This window comes from Canis aureus, chromosome 18 (assembly GCF_053574225.1).
Source record: "Canis aureus isolate CA01 chromosome 18, VMU_Caureus_v.1.0, whole genome shotgun sequence".
Taxonomy (NCBI): Eukaryota; Metazoa; Chordata; class Mammalia; order Carnivora; family Canidae; genus Canis; species Canis aureus.
Window position 1 is genome coordinate 42,933,336 of NC_135628.1, and position 18,601 is coordinate 42,951,936.

Genomic DNA, 18,601 nt, shown 5'->3' on the forward strand with positions numbered 1-18,601 from the left:
AACTGGCCCAGTACATGATGATTATGTCCCATTAGAAGCAACTGTTACTAAACTGAGGAAGAAGGTGACCTGACAGAAAAATTGTATTCTTTCCAGACTATGTTAACTGTCTGGAAAACATTTTTCTCATTGTTCCTCTGTTAGTAGCCTTTTTTTTTTTTTTTTTTTTTTTTTTTTTTTTAGTTCAGTTAACATATAACGTATTATTAGTTTCAGAGGTAGAGTTCTGTGATTCATCAGTTGTATATAACACTAGTGCTCATTACATCAAGTGCCCTCCTTAATGCCCTCATCCGGTTACCCCTTCCCCTCCAGCAACCCCAGTTTCCTATAATTAAGAGTCTCTTAGGGTTTATCTCCCTCTCTGATTTCATCTTGTTTTATTTTTTCCCTTCCTTCCCCTATGCTCCTCTGTTTTGTTTCTTAAATTCCACATATGAGTGAGATCATATGATAATTATCTTTCTCTGATTGACTTTATTTCACTTAGCGTAATGCTCTCTATCTAGTTCCATCCACGTTGTAGCAGATGGAAAGTTGTTTTTTTTTTTTTTTTTTTTTTTGATGGCTGAGTTAATATTCCATTGTATATATTTACCACAGCTTCTTTATCCATTCATCTGTTGATGGAAATCTGGGCTCTTTCCATAGTTTGGCTTTTGTGGACATTGTTGCTATGAACATTGGGGTGCAGGTGCCCCTTCATTTCACTACCTCTATATGTTTTGGGTAAATACCCAGTAGTGTAGTTGCTGGGTTGTAGGGTAGCTCTATTTTTAATATTTTGAGAAACCTCCATAATGTTTTCCAAAGTGGTTGCACCAGCTTGTATTCCCACCAGCAGTGTAAGAGGGTTCCCCTTTCTTCCTCTGATGGTAGCCTTAACAGTCTTCTTTTTAATAAGGTATGGGAAGAAAATTTAATTAAGTGATATTATGTGCAAATCTCATACTTCCTCCTCCCACCAAACCACCCTTTTTCCTGATTAATTTTACACCAATTTTATAAACACAGGGCATGTTATTTAGATAATGCCAAGGTAACTGCAACAAAATTGATGAGTGTCTGAATCAAAATATTGAATTTATACCAGTACTTTCTTTATCTGGTTGTTTTGAATTCATGTAGTTGCCCTTTAGTATAGTTAGGTGTTTTTTTTTTAATTATTATTTTTTTAAGATTTTATTTATTCATAAGAGACAGAGAGAGAGAGGCAGAGACACAGGCAGAGGGAGAAGTAGGCTCCATGCAGGGAGCCCGATGCAGGACTCCATCCCGGATCCGGGGATCACGCACTGAGCCGAAGGCAGATGCCCAACTGCTGAGCCACCCAGGCATCCCTAGTTAAGTGTTTTAAATACCATAAGAGTGTCCTGAATTTAGTTTATCCAAAGGGTAGATGTATTGCTTCAGTCAAGGTGTGCTAAAAGCCTGCTGTCTAATATTCTTTCATTTGATGAAGAACAGTAGACTAGCCTCAGAGAAATTGAGACCGTTACTCTTCAAACTTAAAGTGACAGGTTTCACTCTTTTAAAACATTGCTGGTATTCAACTAAAATTCAATGAACATTCATCTGGTATTTCCTAAAGAAAAGTTCAGAAAAGCTTTTTTGTCCCAGTTGTATTTGCTTTATTTTAAAACTCTTATTTAAAATTTGTATGAATATAGTGTCCTAAACTCTAAAAATCAGTTTAGTACATTTTCTTGCCTTACCATAGTGAAAGTTAGCAAACGTAGACTAGGAGATGTTTGTTCTCTGTATTAGGATTGGGCAGTAAACAAGAGTTAGAACAGTTTTTGTTTTGGCCACTTTTTGCATGGCCTCAGCATGCTTTCTTACCAGTCAGTGAGGGGTACAAGTGTGGCTTTACATTTCTCTAGGACCTCCCAGACTGAAGTCTCTCTCTGGTGATCATGAGAGAGTACTTAGTTAGAGTTTTTATTTTTTAACTTTTTAAAAAGAATTTATTAGGTGTAGAGAGAGAGCATGCATGAGCAAGGGGAGGGGCAAAGGGAAAGAATCTGAAGTAGACTTCCCACCAAGTATGGAACCCATCGCAGCGCTCGATCCCACAACCCCAAGATCATGACCTGAGGTGAAACCAATAGCTGGACACCCAACTGACTGAGCCACTCAGGTACCCATTAGTTAGAGTTTTTAAAGGAGGTTATAACCTTTGAAGGAGCTATTTATAGCCTGGAAAAAAATATTTTATTTCGGTGTTAAAATAAAGCCTTGATAATCTTACTTAATTCTCAATTAGGTATTCAGATAGGAAGGAAACATTTTCAACCATACAGTTTGTGCTAAGGAAAAATAAATGAAGTACCATCTAAAGTGGTGGTTAGCCCGACAAAAACCATAAATGTTGGAATTGCTGTAGATATTTCAAATCCCAATAACATTAATGAAATTACTGCATTTATATTGGGTGGTAACAACCTTGCTGCATATTTTTCCAATCACTTGAGAACCTTCTGTGTTTGGTTGCTGGAATGTTGCCATGGTCACATTCTTTGGGCATAGAGTAGTGAACTGTGGAATCAGTGGCAACCCAGGACATGCAGGGTGGAACTAGGGTGTTAGAATTCTGCAGTGTGTTGAAGCCTCACTTAGCATGGACCAGAAGACTATGAAGAAACTGGTGGAATCCATCAGTAATACTGTCAAGAACTGTAAGTACTAACTAGACATCCAACACTGCCTGAATACCTTTATTCCATAAAATAGAAACATTGACAGACCTGTTGGACATTAACAAGTTCTTTGTAACTCCCAAAATAGAGTTCCTCTCATTTCTAATATTCTCGCCATTTAAAAAAATAAAAGTAATTTTCTCAAAGTCTAAGGACAGTCTCAGGATTCTCAGTCAGGATTGCTTGTTGTCATACCCGAGAGACAAAGCAATTCCTTTTTAAGGTCAGGGCAAGGAACCCCCTCCCCCCCAAATCTGTTATATTGAATTTAATAGCACTTGCAATGTGCTATTTCTTCAACATCTAAAAGATCTTCTGTAGCTGTCAATCCCCTGCCTCTATGGGGAGTTTTTGTGCCAGAAAACTCAGGGAACTGGTCAGAGTAAACCTTTAAAGTTTGAGTCTCATCATATTTCAGACTGTATCAGAATCAGTACTTGGTTGACAGATAATCCTTTAGCACTTACGCTGTCATAGAAGTCCTTATATGACTCCACATACACAAATATATTTTGGGACACTTGATTAAAATATTTTAAGTGTAGGGCTCGTGTAAGTTCACTTGTGATCTATTTTTTCTTACTCCAGTTGTAGTTTAAGCAATGAGTTCCTCAGGCCCTTCTAAGGTCTGTTTTTCTAATCCTGCTGTTAGACAACCCTTAAAATTCATCTGGCAGGTGTAACCAATGTTGGATGTAATATCTTCCGTTACTTGCTGTTTTCTTAACAGTATCTTGAGTTTTATGACATTCAAAAGGAAATTTTGCAGACTTTAAAAATCTAACTCCTCTCCCCATTCTGGAGAAACTGTTTTCATTAATGTCTGCTATCTAAATGTGTATTCAATACCATAACATGTTATTTGAAAGCAATTTTCTGAAAGTCTCTCGGTTTTGAACACGTAATACTAGACTGATCCGTATTCCATATAGTCTCCTACAAAGAAGATACTTAACAATTATTTGAAAAGAGGAATGAGTTGCATTCCTTTCCAAAGCTTTGATGCTAAGTTAGAAACAAAAGTTCAGGCTATAGCTATTCACCAGTGTAACCAGATTACTATTTTACACGCCGATTACTAACAACTCATGTTTATTGGGCTCTTCATTGGGAAGTTGCTGTGCTAAATGGTTTGTGTTCATCTTCAATTCTCAGAACAAGCCCAGTGAGGTAGGTGATATTTTCCATGTTTTCAAATGACGAAACCCAAGTCTTATAGATTGTCTAAAATTTCAGTGGACTTTTCTGGTGGGGGCAGGACTAGAACAGGTGATGCCAGAGCCTGCACTCAATCTTTATTTCTCAAATTATAGAGTCTTATGGTCATTTTGTATGTATACAACTTTTATGTATGTATGTATACAACTGTGCCATAGTAAGTACAGAATGAAAGTTGAATTTGGGGCAGCCCTGGTGGTGCAGTGGTTTAGTGCCACCTGCAGCCCAGGGTGTGATCCTGGAGACCCGGGATCGAGTCCCACGTCGGGCTCCTTGAATGGAGCCTGCTTCTCCCTCTGCCTGTGTCTCTGCCTTTCCCTCTCTGTGTGTCTCTCATGAATAAATAAATAAAATCTTAAAAAAAAAAAAAAAGTTGAATTTGGCTCAGTTCTTGGGTCCTTCAGTAAGAGACAAGGGTAGACATTGGCCTCTCATGACTTTTTTTGTTGTTGTTCTTTTTTTGTTGTTTTAAGATTTTTAAGTAATTTCTACACCTAACATGGGGCTTGAATTCACAACCCCGACCGAGATCAAGAGTCAAATGCTTTACCAAGCTGAGCCAGCCAAGTCCTGGAATTTGGTTCTTCATAGGCATGAGGAGGGTTAACAATGAGTGCTGTGTTGGCCTCCTTTTCTCAGGAAGGGACTGTCTTGAGGCAGCTGGCTGGAATAAAATATGGAGCTAGAGCTGCATTGCCCAGTATAGTAACCACTAGCTATGTGTGCCTTTTTTTTTTTTTTTTTTTTTTTAGGTAATTTCTACACCCAAGATGGGGCTTGAACTCATGGCCCTGACATGAAGAGTCATTGCTCTAACCAACCAGCCAGGCGCCCCATTTTTTAAAGTATGTGTGTGGCTATTTAAAAGTAATTTTTTTTTTTTTTTTTTTTATGATAGTCACAGAAAGAGAGGCAGAGACAGGCAGAGGGAGAAGCAGGCTCCATGCACCGGGAGCCCAATGTGGGATTCGACCCCGGGTCTCCAGGATGGCGCCCTGGGCCAAAGGCAGGCGCCAGACCCCTGTGCCACCCAGGGATCCCTATTTAAATGTAAATTAAAATTATTTTAAAAGAGGGGGGCACCTGGGTGGCTCGGTTAAGTGCCTGCCTGTGGTTCTGGTCATGATCTCCGGGTTCTGGGATCTAATTGAGACCCACATTGGGCTCCCTGCTCCCAGGGAGCCTGCTTCTCCCTCTCTGCCCCCTGCTCATGCTCTCTCTTTCTCTCTCTCTCAAATCTTTTTAAATAAATAAATGTAAATTAAAATTAACTAGAATTTTTAAAACGTTTAATCTAGTGGAGGTGGAGGATCATTACCTCAGGGCATAATTAATCATGGGTTGCAACCTACAGATTGTCACAGGGCCCCATGCTTAGTTTAATGCTGTGTCACTGACAATGTGAGTGAAAGACCCATGTTTTCTTTGCTTTGGGCCCACAAATTCTGTAGTTGATCTTGGCTCTGTACCTCTTACTCATAGTATGGTGGGAGTATCTCCACCATTAGAATCACCCAAAGATTCATATTGAAAATGTAGATTCCTGGGTACCACCCTAAGTACATTTAAAAAATCAGCAAGTGGGGCCAAGCATCCGATCATTCACTCCATGTATTCTTAAGACACACTGAAGTTTAAGAATTCCTTTTTTTTTTTTAGTTTTTTTTAAGTTTAAGAATTCCTAATCAAAATTGTCTTTTCCAAGTGAAACTTCATTTCTTTTTGTTTTTATACTTATGGGTTCAATCTTCTATTTTTCTAAATTTATACATTAAGTTGCATATTCACACATCCTTGGCAATCTGGTTTTGTGTGTATTTGTATTTAATTAAATCTTTGCTTTCTTGGGTCTCTGGAATTTGAAACCTAGCTAATTTATTGTCTTGGTTTTATTTCTCACATTGGTGGTTTTTTTCTCTTGAGCCTTCAAAACTCATTCAGAAACAATATACAGGAGTTTCAACTGCCTACTGCCTTTCCTAGTGCTTTTAAGCCCAGGGAAATTGTACTTTTTTCTTTAGGATCTTGAATACTATTGCTAACTACACGGTGATGTCTTCCCTTAGAATTTATTTTTTTAATTTAAAATTCAATTAGCCAACACATATTACATTCTTAGTTTCATGAAACTTCAGTTCTGTAAGCCTAATAGCAATCCCAGCTTGACTGATGGCGAGTTAGGAATTGACCCAGTCTTCACACATATGTTGTTTAGCCACATTTTTTTACACTTAACGTAGAATAAAAGTTTTTTAAAGCTAAGTGAAGAATTTTAAAGCTTCCCAATAATTTCATATTGTTTGATTCAAGTGATTATTTTGGCATCAAGATGTTACTTTGGATTCTGACTCATCCAGTATATTCCTTTACCTCTGCTATTTATAAGGGGCCATCATTTATTTAGCAAACATTCATTTGAAAGCCTACTCTTGTGCTTGGCACTACTGGATACTGAGTAGATAATTCATGTAAGAATAAGAAATTTTTGTCGTATGCCTTGCTAAAATCCAAATACTTTGTAATCTGCATTTCTCTGATTCAGTAGGAATGGTCCTACCAAAAGGAGGAAATAAGTTAAATCTAGTATGATTTATCCTTATGAATTCATGAGCCCCTGAGTGTTCATGAATTTCTAATACAATTGATTATCTCTTCTGGGACTTAGCCCAGGACCACCTATAAATCCAGTAGTCCAGTATTTGCCTTGCACTTTATTTGTGAGACATAACATGTGCCAGTATGTATGCATACGTAGGTTAGTATACAGACATATTTTCTAGCAATGTTTGCTGAAAGGGCTTAGAAATATTCTGCCCCCTTCATTATATATTGGGCTTAGAAATATTAATACCCCAGTAATAACAAGCACACCCAGTGCCTAGACCTTGGTGTCTAAATATCAATCTCCACTAAAAAGAATGAGGATTCCTTGAAGAAATAGCTGCACAGAGTGTAAAGGAAAACCTACACTACACCTCTTTTTCTCTTTTACTCTGACATTACTACCACACCTACACTTCTGGTCTCCCAACCGTATGGTTTTTCCCCCAGCAAGCAATTTTCTGTGACATTCCAGCAATTTCTTAATCCTGACACTCCCTGAGATGGCATCAGATCCCATAGGTTCAGTTCCACAAGACTCCTACTTCAGATGCCCATCACAAGTCTAAGTTGTTACCTTCATTTCTGAGTGACTATAAATTGGAGGTCCAACTAATTTCACCAAAGAGATGAAAAAGCCAATGGATTATGCTATGTGAAACATACAAGAAACCATTCAAAAGTTCCCAGTGTCCAAAATGAACAATTTGAGCAAGAAAATTAACAATTTTTATAAAATGAGTATATGTGACACACACACACCCCATACTGACATAAATAATTGAGTAAGTAAATGAGGAAAGACCTCTTCCTTTGAGGAGAAGGAACTCCAAATAATAATATAGATACTCCTTCCCAAGAAGTGGAATTCATTTCACTTGAGCAGCTGGCTTCTAAAGAATAGATTGTGGAAAGGGAAAATGGTAACTAGAGTGGAGAATCCTGTAGACCAGCTTAACCAAGTGATCAAAGTTATCAAGAGTTAACCTTGTTAATATGTATCCCCCTGACATGTGAGAAGAACAGCAACCTATCTCTAGTATCCTTCCCCAAAACCCCTAACTACAGTCTAATCGTGAGAAAAACTTAGGCAAACAACTGAGGAACATTATGCAAAATAAAAACTCAAGGTCACGAAAGACTGAAAACTCACAAATTGGAAGAGACATGACAACCAAGCATATCCCCGCTTGGATTCTGGAACCCGCCAATAAAGGACATTTGTTGGAAAAGTGGTAAAATCTATAGTTTAATAATAATGTGCCAATGTTAGTGTATTTGTTTGACAAATGTACCATCGTTCCGTAAGGTGTTAACAAGGAAAGACAGTGAAGATTTTATGCAAACTCTCATCTTTGCTGCTCTTATGTAAATCTAAAATTATTCCAAAATAAGTAACACGGGCCAATCTCTAGTACCTCACCATTCTCATTACCTATGATCTCCCAAATATCATTAACAATGGTTCCTTGACCTCATGAGTGAGGTCTTTAGATATAATGAAATGTGAGCTTACATGGATAAAACTCAGAAAAAGTTATTACCTGCTGAAGATTGTGCCTAAAATCCTTACTAGCTGTCTTGAATGACTTGTTAATATTTGACTCAGAGCAGCTCCTGACTCTTTTTTTTTTTTAGCTCCTGACTCTTAAAACATCCCTTTCTTCAGGGATCCATTTTCACATTGTTGGTGCTAACATTTCCACTCCGATGATAATTCTCTCCCTCAGAATTGAGCAGGAGTGCTTTCAGGCGATCATTAACATACTCTGCACTCCTTATATTGCATCCACACCTGAGCTGCTTTGTTCTTCGTATTCCAAAGAAAAGGAGAACACTACAAGTTTTTGTCCTCGGAGCTGCTGCATCCCCTTATGTGATCTAGCCTTGAAGTCATATTGCTTCATTTCCACTGAGCTCTACTGGTTGAAACAGTCATACACACACACACACACACACACACACACACACACACCCTGCCCCCTCCTAGTTTCAAGTAAAGGAGAGACCCCCATCTCTCAGGAATATCAAAGTCAGGAATCCCTGGGTGGTTCAGCGGTTTAGCACCTGCCTTCGGCCCCGGGCATGATCCTGAAGACCCTGAAGACCGGGATCGAGTCCCACGTCAGGCTCCCTGTATGGAGCCTGCTTCTCCCTCTGCCTGTGACTCTGCCTCTCTCTCTCTGCATCTTTCATGAATAAATAAATAAAGTCTTTAAAAAAAAAAGGAATATCAAAGTCATTGTACAAAGAGCATAGGGGATGGATTGGGAAGACAGTGTTGTCATATCTGGACTCACCCATTCACAAGGTAGTTTTTTTTTTTTTTAAGATTTTGTTTATTCATGAGATACTCAGAGAGAGAGAGGCAGAGAAACAGGCACTTACCTTTGGCAGGTCTTAGCTCAAGTGACACCTCGGGACCTTTCTTAATTTCCTACTCCCTCCCCAGTTGATTATTCCTTTCTTTGGGTCATGGCCAAACACCATCAATCATAGTGCTTGTAATACCTTGTGGCACTTTTTTTTTTTAAGATTTTATTTATTTATTCATGAGAGATAAAGAAAGAGAGGCAGAGACACAGGCAGAGAGAGAAGCAGGCTCCACGCAGGGAGTCCGATGTGGGACCCGATCCCAGGACTCCAGGATCAGGCTAAACTCTGAGCCACCCAGGCATCCCTTTTATTTTTTTTTTTTAATATCTTAGCCGAAGTATAACAACTTTGTGGGCAGGAAGCATGGTGTATTCATTGCCTGGTTCACAGGAGGCTCTTAATAAATGCTTTTTGGATGGATAAAAATGATCTTTATGTTGTATTTCAGGGCTTATAGTTAGTTATATTGTGGAGCCTGGAAATCTAATTTAGTTCATAAAACAGTATTAGTAGGTACCTTTGTAATTGCTTATTCTTCAGATTTATCAACCATTCCCCTAAGAACCAAATCATTCTGACCATTGTAGAAACCCTAATGTAAACTGTGTATGTGCTATGTGTTATCATTGATTTCAATTGGGTGAGTTAAAATCATCTCAAAGATAGCATCTAAAATATTTCTCCCTACTTTCCTTATAAAAAGAAAAAACGGGGGAAGGGGTGGAAGAGAAAAAAATAGTAACCAGGTTTCCTTCCTAACTCTTCTGGTTCTTTCAAATAATCTATGATTCATTAGAAATGGGCTTTTAGAAACTGAAGAAATCTCAAAGATCATCTAGGACAATACCCAGTTTTCATAGGTGAGGACTCTGAGCCATAAGGAAGCTTTATGACTCATCTAAGTCTGCTGTTCTAATTTAGAAACAGAAGTGGAATCTGGCACTTCAGTACCTCAGCCCCCTAAATCTAATCCCTTAATTCTCGGTCCTGATAATGCATTAGAATCACCCATTCACTTCTTTCAAAATACCCTTTTCCTAAATCTAGAGTGAAATTCGGGTGTAAGAATATTGGAAATTTGTTAGAAAATTAGTCTCCAAGTCCTGATTTTCTCTAACATCCCAAGTCCCTTTCCACTTTCTGACCTCATCTCCACCTCCCTAACCAAAGCCCTATCACTCCAAGCCTGGCTTCTATGCTTCCAGTTTTCCCCTTCAATGTAATTTTGCCAGATGAATTTTCCTAACCACTTCTCAATCCGTAGGGCCTAGAAGAATCAACAGAGCTCTTGTTTAAAAGCTAATTCCTGAGCCTGATGTTAGCAATTTTGACTTGGTAGGTCTGGGGCAAGACATGGGAATCTGGATTAAACAATGAAGAGGGGATTGATTCTCTCATACAGATGGTCCAGAAGTGGTCCATGAGAAACACTGCTTCAGTAAAATGCAGCTGACCCTTGAACGACCTGTAGGATACAAGCACCAACCCTCACACAGTTGAAAATCCATGTTTGAGCTTTTAAAACCTTTACTGCCAATAGCCTACTACTGACCTTAATTATAAAATCAATTAACATATTTCATACATTTTATGTATTATACACTGTAATCTTAAAGTAAGTTAAAGAAAAGAAAATATTATTAAGGAAATCATAAGAGAGGGATGCCTGCGTGGCTCAGTTCATTAAGCATCTGCCTTCAGCTCAGGTCGTATTCCTGGGTTCCTGGGATCGAATCCCACATTAGGCTCTCTGCTTCATGGGGAGCCTACTTCTCCCCCTGCCTCTCTCTCTGTGTCTCATGAATAAATTAATAAAATTTAAAAATTACTATTATTAAGAAGAAAATCATAAGAGAATGGGGCACTTGGGTGGCTCAGTCGGTTCAGCCCCCAACTCTTGCTTTTAGCCCAGGTTGTGATATCCTGCACTGCTCTGGGGGTGAAGCCTGTTAAAGATTCTCTCCCTCTCCCCCTCCTCACTCCCCCCTTTCCCCAAAATAAAGAAAATCATAAGAGAAAATACATTTACAGTCCTGCACTATGTTTTTTTTAAATCATCTTTAAGTGGATCTGCAGTTCAATTCTATGTGGTTAAAGTCAACTATAAATGATAATTTTCTCTGCCATTAGCCCATTCTCTTCAATCTTGTTTCATTTCTCCAGTTGTTGTGCTCCCAATAGAGCATGTCCAAACCCAACCCATTTCTCTCCCTGGAATTCTCTATTTTACTACCTCCAACACATTTCTTCCTGCATAAATAATATGCATCCTTCAAATCTCTGTTAAAAGTCTGCTCCCATGATAGTGACCCAACTCCTCTTTCCCACACTGATTTCTCTTTCTTTACATGTCTATAGTGGTGACTGTTATGTTACATGATTTTCCATTTACATGCTATCTTATGAGACTTCTAGGTGATGCCTGTTTTAATTGTGTAAGCCATTAAGTAACAAGTCATGTCATACTTTTTCATTGCTAGGGCATCTAGCACCATAAGAACAAAATAGCTGCTTAGTAAAATATTTTTTATTAGATTGGAGTACTCACTAAGTCTAAGCTGTATATATTTGTATTTTTATTTTACAGTCAAAAAAAGTGAAGTAGAGTGTCTCATAAGACTTTTTCACAGCTTGGTGGAAAGAGCTAATGTAAGACTTAATAACTTTGGACTAGATCGTAATGCATTTCGAGCGATCCTGCACAGCGTATTTGGAATGACTGATGATATGCTTATGAATAGGGGTAAGAGTCTTAAGAAATTGAAATGGACCAAGCTGAGATGGCAATATATATATGGTGTACATATTAATATGTGGCAAATATCTATTTGTAATGACAAAATTATATATGGCAAATTTTTATATATGTATGTGTGTTCAATTGTCATCAAAGACTTTGAATTTTTTTAAAGTTTATTTATTTGGTGCAAGTTGAGGGAGGGGCAGAGGGCAGGGAGGGGGACAAGTGGACTCTGAGCTGAGCAGGAACCCATTCCTGAGCATAGAATTCCTCTGGGGGCTGGGGAGCTGATCCCACACCCCCCAGATCATGTCCTGAGCCAAAAGTCGAGTTAGATGTTCAACCAACTAAGCCACCTAGGTGCCCCTTGAGTTTTTCTCTCTCTCTTTTTTTTTAAAGATTTTATTCATTTATTCATGATAGAGAGAGAGAGAGAGAGAATGGCAGAGAGAGAAGCAGGCTCCATGCAAGGAGCCCAATGCGGAACTCCAGGATCACGCCCTGAGCCGAAGGCAGGCGCCAAACCGCTGAGCCACCCAGGGATCCCCCTTGAGTTTTTCCATGCCAAACTAGATGGACTTAATTCTGATAAGGCTGCCAATATAAAATAAAAGTTGATCTGATTGTGAGGATTTTTAAAAGAGATTTTATTTATCTATTTATGAGAGAGAGAGAGAGAGAGAGAGGCAGAGACACAGGCAAAGGGAGAAGCAGGCTTCCCACAGGAGCCCATTGTGGGACCCAATCTCGGACCCCAGGATCATCCCCCGAGTCAAAGGCAGACACCCAACATCCCGTGAGGGATGCTGAGCCACCCAGGCATCCCGTGAGGATGGTTTTTAATCAAAACTCACTCAGAATGTTTTATCTCATAGCTGTACCATTTTGAGAAATAACCAGTAAGTTGCCAGTATTGGTTTTTTTTTTTTTAAGTTAAGCATATGACTTTTTACTCATGAAGTCTTTGGATTCATATGCTGTAGACATGTAAACTACTAAATGACTTCTCTTTCCTCATAAAAATACTGTATTAGTACCAAAAATGATAATTACTCATTAAACTGAAAAAAGTAGAGGATATTATATTTAAAATAGGAAATTAGGGCCACCTGGATGGCTCAGTGGTGGGGCGTCTGCCTTTGGCTTGGGTCGTGGTCCCAGGGTCCTGGGATTGAGTCCTGCTTGGGCTCCCTGAGAGGAGCCTGCTTCTCCCTCTGCCTGTGTCTCTGCCTCTCTCTGTGTGTCTCTCATGAATAAATAAATAAAATCTTTAAAAAAATAAAATAGGAAATTATCTAATGTGATCCAGTTTCACTAACAAATTTTTAGTGTTCAATTTGATGTTTTGACATAGGTATATACCTTGAAACCATAATCATAATAAAAATAATTAACATTACCCCTAAAAGAGTCAGTAACATTTTATCTTCTATATAATAATACTAAGATTTCATTGGTAATTTAAAAAATAATATGTTATTTTAGTAAATTATCTTTAGGTATTATACATACTTTTTTTTTTTTAAAGATTTTTTATTTATTTATTCATAGGCACAGAGAGAGAGGGGCAGAGACACAGACAGAGGGAGAAGCAGGCTCTATGCAGGGAGCCCAATGTGGGACTTGATCCCGGGTCTCCAGGATCACAGCCCAGGCTGCAGGTGGCGCCAAACTGCTGCACCACCGGGGGCTGCCCTATACATACTGTTTAGAACAGAATTTTGCCACTCTTTTCAAATGCATTTTATTTATATTATTACTATTTTATTGTTTAAATTTAATTTAATAAACTTAATTCAAAGATTTTATTTATTCATGAGAGACACAGAGAAAGGCAGAGACACAGGCAGAGGGAGAAGCGGGCTCCCTGCAAGGAGCCCAAAGTGGGACTCAATCCCAAATCCCAGGATCACGCCCTGAGCCGAAGGCAGATGCTCACCCAGGCATCACTATTATTACTATTTCTTAAAGTCATCTCTACATTTAACATGAAGTTTGAACTCATGACCCCCTCAAGATCAAAAGCCACATGCTCTACCAACTGAGCTAGCCAGGTGCCCCCTTTGCCACTCCTTTTATTTTTATTTATTTAAACGATTTGTTTATTTTAGAGACAGAGTGTGAGTAGGGGGAGGGACAGCAGGAGAGGGAGAGAGAATCTCAAGCAAACTCCCCACTGAGCAGAGATCCAATGCAGGGCTGGATCCCAGGACCTGAGACCATGACTTGAGCCAAAATTAAGAGTTGGCTACTCAACAGACTGAGCCACCCAGGAACCCCTGCCACTTTTTTTAGTATAAATTACCATCACTTGATTAGCTCCATGTTGCTCTTCTTGGCTCATGGTAACTGTACAAAATATCACAAGTGAAGTTCATCATTGATCCTGGAGGAGAATTATTCCTTTTTTTCTATAAAAATCTGTGGGAAACATATTTCTAGTAATTTTGACTCTTGTAAGAAAGACTGTGCCAAAACCCTTTTTTCCCCTCAATTTGGGAGGAAAGGTTTTCAGTGTGTTTTTGTTGTTGTTTTGAGGAAGGTTTTAAAAATCTTTTGATATATACATACTTCTGAATTATAAAATAACTGTGTGGTGCCTGGGTGGCTCAGTCAGTTAAGCATCTGCCTTCGGCTGAGCTCATGATCTCTCAGGGTCTCCTGATGGGGCCCCGCATCAGGCTCCCTGCTCAACAGGGAATCAGCTTCTCCCTCTGCCTCTCCCCCAACCCACTCATGCATGCATGCTCTCTCTCTCTTTAAATAAATAAATAAATAAAATATTAAAATAAAATAAAATAGTTGTAAATTACAATATGCTTCTATGATATTTTTCTTTCAGTATTTTTTGCATTTGACAAAGACAATGATAACTGCATAAATGCCAAAGAGTGGGTTAAAGGATTATCGGTGTTTCTTCGAGGGACTTTTGAAGAAAAGCTTAAGTGTAAGATTTCTTCTACATGTTATTACTGACAGTAATATGCATTGTCAATTTTGTATTTAGTGAATGCTTAAACATTTTAAAAAAATATAAAATCCATGTTCTCTACAGCAACCTTTCAAAAATAGTTCATGACAGTTTTATAAAAACATCAAAACATGAAATGGGTGGCCTGTTTTATGGGAGAGTCCCTAGACCCAGGGTCCTCAAACATTTTCTTCACTGGTTCTGCAATGCCTAAATGTCACCATGCCATTCTTTGGCTTAAGGCCCAGGTGAAGACCAGCAAGTTAAGGTCAGGGCTTGAGCCCAACTGCAATCAGCCAGCAAGGCCATGATTTTGTGGCTGTCTCTGGGCTCCGCTGAAAATGGGCCTTGATACAGGCCAGTGCATAAGTCACAGTGAGGCCATTCCTGTCTCTTAATCAAAGAAAATAACTGGGAGTGATTGACGCAAAACAAGATGAAACACACATTAACCATCAGACACCAATACGCTAGTGTTGGAATTTGCATAAATTGCTAAGTTTTTGGTGGATGTAAATCGTTGTGGCAATACATGATTAAATAGCATCACACTATCAAAGAATTTTCCTTCTCTAATCCCTCTTTCTAAAAAGGTCTCATAGACATTTCAGGATATGTTAACTTGGGAAAAATACTACTTCTCAAGGTTGTGCTTTATGTATGCTCTGGATTGAAGAGACTCAACAAAAAGACACAGCTGATCTGATTATCTGGAATTTTATACTTGGTTCTACTCTTGCAAAAACATTTAACTAGAATACAAAGTTTGGAAGAGCTCCTGCTCTACTGTATTTTTGGTACCTGAGTAGGGTCATCTGTGGCATGAATGAATGGATGGAAGTCATGGAAGACACTCTCCAGGGAGAGAGAGATCATTTTGGATAGTGCAGATAGGCAGGCTCTCAGGGAATGACAAACTCACTACCCAAGTATATTGAAAAATGTTGTCAGTGATGTGATGAAGTTTATACTTAGTTTTTGTACTGTATGTAAGAAGAGAATCATAATATTGAGGTACACACACACACATGCATGTATGTGTACACGTGTATATATGTATTGAATGACCATAAGTTTAAATATTTATCTTCAGAGGTGCCTGGCTGGCTTAGTCAGTAAAGCATGCAACTCGATCTTTGGGTTGTGAGTTTGAATCCCACATCAGATGTAGAGTTTACTTAAAAAAATATTTTTATATATCTCCTTTATTGTAGTTTCATCACACTTTTTTGAAGTTTATAAAAGTCTTCTTTTATTTGTGATCCAAGAAGTCATTCTACAACAGGAGATGCTCAGTTCTGGGTCACATAATACATATAAACTAATAACCACAATATAATATGATTACTTAGAAATCTATGTATTTTCAAAATACTACATGGGAGTGTTGAGAAAGTTCTTTCCAGTGGGATCTGGTGGATCAGAAGACATTTTCAAAGAATAACTAGCCTTTCAGTTGTTTCTTGGTAAATCTTGAGCAGAAAGAAACTAGAAAGAAGACCATGCTAGGTATTAGGAACGGTATGAATAAAGGCATGGATGTCTAACTGAGTAGGGTGAGCTGGGAAAAATTGATGTCGAGACATGAGGCTAATAAGGTAAGTTGAATGTATATATCATTAAGGTTGAATCTTACTAAGGAAAAGACATCAGTTTCCTCTCCCCAACACTCTCTAGAGGATAGTTGTGAATCAACTATAATAAATAACGAAAAATTAGATAGAGGCAGGGGAGTTTCTTAGGAGATTGTTGAAGTTATCTAGGAAATAACAGTGGGGACAGAGAAGAGGAAAAAGACTATTAATATTTACAAGTTGGAATTGATGGTATCTCTTTGAATACAGAAGGTATTGTTTATAGTTTCAAGTACCTAAATTAAACTCCTTGATTTCAAAGTATTCCAGAAATAAGAAGTCACCAACTAAGATAATGTATTTATTTCCAGTCCTTTGCCTATTTTTAAAGTGGGTTGGTTTTGTTTGTTTTGCTATTGAGTTGTAGGAGTTCTTTATATCTTTTGGATATTAACACCTTATCTGATTTGCAAGTATTTTTTCCCATTCCATAGGCTGTCTTTTCAGTTGTTGATGGTTTCCTTTTCTGTACATAAACTTTCTAGTTTGATGTATTCCCATTTGGTTTTTTTGTGTGTGTCTTTTTTTTTTTTTTTTTTTTTTAGTCCCGCTTGTTTTTTTACTTTTTTTGCTTGTGCTTTTGGTGTTAGAGCCATGAAATCATTACCAAGACCCATGTCAAGGAGCCTTGTTCCTATATCCTTTTTTGGGATTTTCATGGTTTCAAGTTTCATAATATTTTTAAACTCTCAATTTCAAAATCCACATCCCAAGGGATATTTAATCTTGTGGAAGGAAGTATAATAAAGAGTACTTTATTTTAAAATCTATCATATGGGCAGCCCTGGTGGTGCAGCGGTTTAGCGCCGCCTGCAGCCAAGGGTGTGATCCTGGAGACCCTAGATCGAGTCCCGCATCAGGCTGTGTGGAGCCTGTTTCTCCCTCTGCCTGTGTCTCTGCCTCCCTCTCTCTCTCTGCATCTCTATGAATAAATAAAAATAAAATCTTTTAAAAATATATAAATAAATAAATAAATAAAACCTATCATATGGACCAATAATTGTAGGTTGTAGAAGTTGTTTTTATCTTTTTAAAAACTAGGTATTGATATAATTAAGGAAAAGACTAGTGATATTTTAACTGTTCTTACCCAAGTCTTTAAATTTCTTGTGCTTTGGACAGTCTGTTTTGAAGTTTACTATTTGAACGGTGATGGTTACATTTCTCAAGAAGAGATATTTGACATGTTGAAGAACAGTCTGCACCAACAGTCATCTGAGGAAGAGACTGATGAAGGAATAAGAGAGTTGGTAGATATAACACTGAAGAAAATGGTACAAATGAAAACCTAGAACTTATTATCCAATCAAGCAGATGTTGGAGAAAGCTAAGGACAATAAATGATTTATTTCACTCTATAATTTTTTTAAAGATTTTATTTATTCATGAGAGACAGAGAGAGAGAGAGAAAGAGGAAGAGAGAGGCAGAGACACAGGCAGAGGGAGAAGCAGGCTCCATGCAGGGAGCCCGACATGGGACTCGATCCTGGGACTCCAGGATCACGCTCTGGGCCGAAGGAGGCGCTAAACCACTGAGCCACCTGGGCTGCCCTCTATAATTATAGTTATCTTTATGAGGGCAGGAAATTTTTTGTTCTCTGCTCTATTCATTGCCTAGAACAGTACCTAGCTGATAGTGGATGCTCAATGAATACTTATGATATGACTGGGTGATTAAATGAATGACTGCACAAAATGAATGTTAACTAGTTTAAATTATTTTACTATCAGTAAAACCTCATTAATGTGTGGGTGGCAGTGCAGCAAATGCTTCTAAAATTGGATGCTACTCTAATCTGTCTTCATGACCCTACCCCTCCAACCCATCTAAACACCATTATAACAAAATAACAATAATTAAAATAGTTGTCCCTTATAGAGTACTTACTATATGCCAGGCCCTTCACAGAACATTAATATATGAACTCATTTTAATCTCACAACAACCCCATGTTGTAGAAATTACTATCTTTATTTTATAGATGAGAAAGCTAAGTAGTTTTACCCAAGGCACACTAGAAAATGGGGTGCAAAAAAAAAAAAGAAAATGGGGTGCAGAATTCTTTCAATGAAACCAATAGTACCACTTTCTAATGGACATAAGGATTTTCCTTTTCTTGCTATGACCCTATCCTGGATATCAGTGAAAATTTATGACTCTAAGGCAGCCTGGACTCTGCTTACCTCCATTACTCTGCAGATCAGGAAGGAAATAGGTGATGGGGGCTGCTGAGTCTCACATTTAACTAACACAAACTCCAGGGTATCTTCTTCCATTAAAAATACTCACTAGGGACACCTGAGTGGCTCAGCAGTTGAGCGTCCGCCTTTGGCTCAGGGTGTGATCGGAGTCCAGGGATCG

The 18,601-nt window shown here is 38.3% G+C and overlaps 1 protein-coding gene across 8 annotated transcripts in view; it reads left to right on the top strand.

The window, feature by feature from the left end:
- Window positions 1-20: 20 nt before the first annotated feature.
- Window positions 21-18,601, top strand: part of PEX1 (peroxisomal biogenesis factor 1) — a 71,385-nt gene continuing 52,804 nt past the window's right edge. For 4 of the 8 annotated variants that reach the window (XR_013356990.1, XR_013356988.1, XM_077856962.1 and 1 more), the window contains exons 1-4: window positions 21-2,678; window positions 11,482-11,637; window positions 14,477-14,581; window positions 17,362-17,513. Coding sequence is in view for 6 of the 8 variants with exons in the window: in XM_077856962.1 (XP_077713088.1) it covers window positions 2,621-2,678; window positions 11,482-11,637; window positions 14,477-14,581; window positions 17,362-17,513 (471 nt within the window). In the remaining 2 variants the exon portion in view is untranslated. Of the gene's footprint in view, window positions 2,679-11,481; window positions 11,638-14,476; window positions 14,582-17,361; window positions 17,514-18,601 lie in introns of those variants that run through there. The other 4 variants (XM_077856963.1, XM_077856964.1, XM_077856966.1 and 1 more) reach the window with 4 other exon arrangements.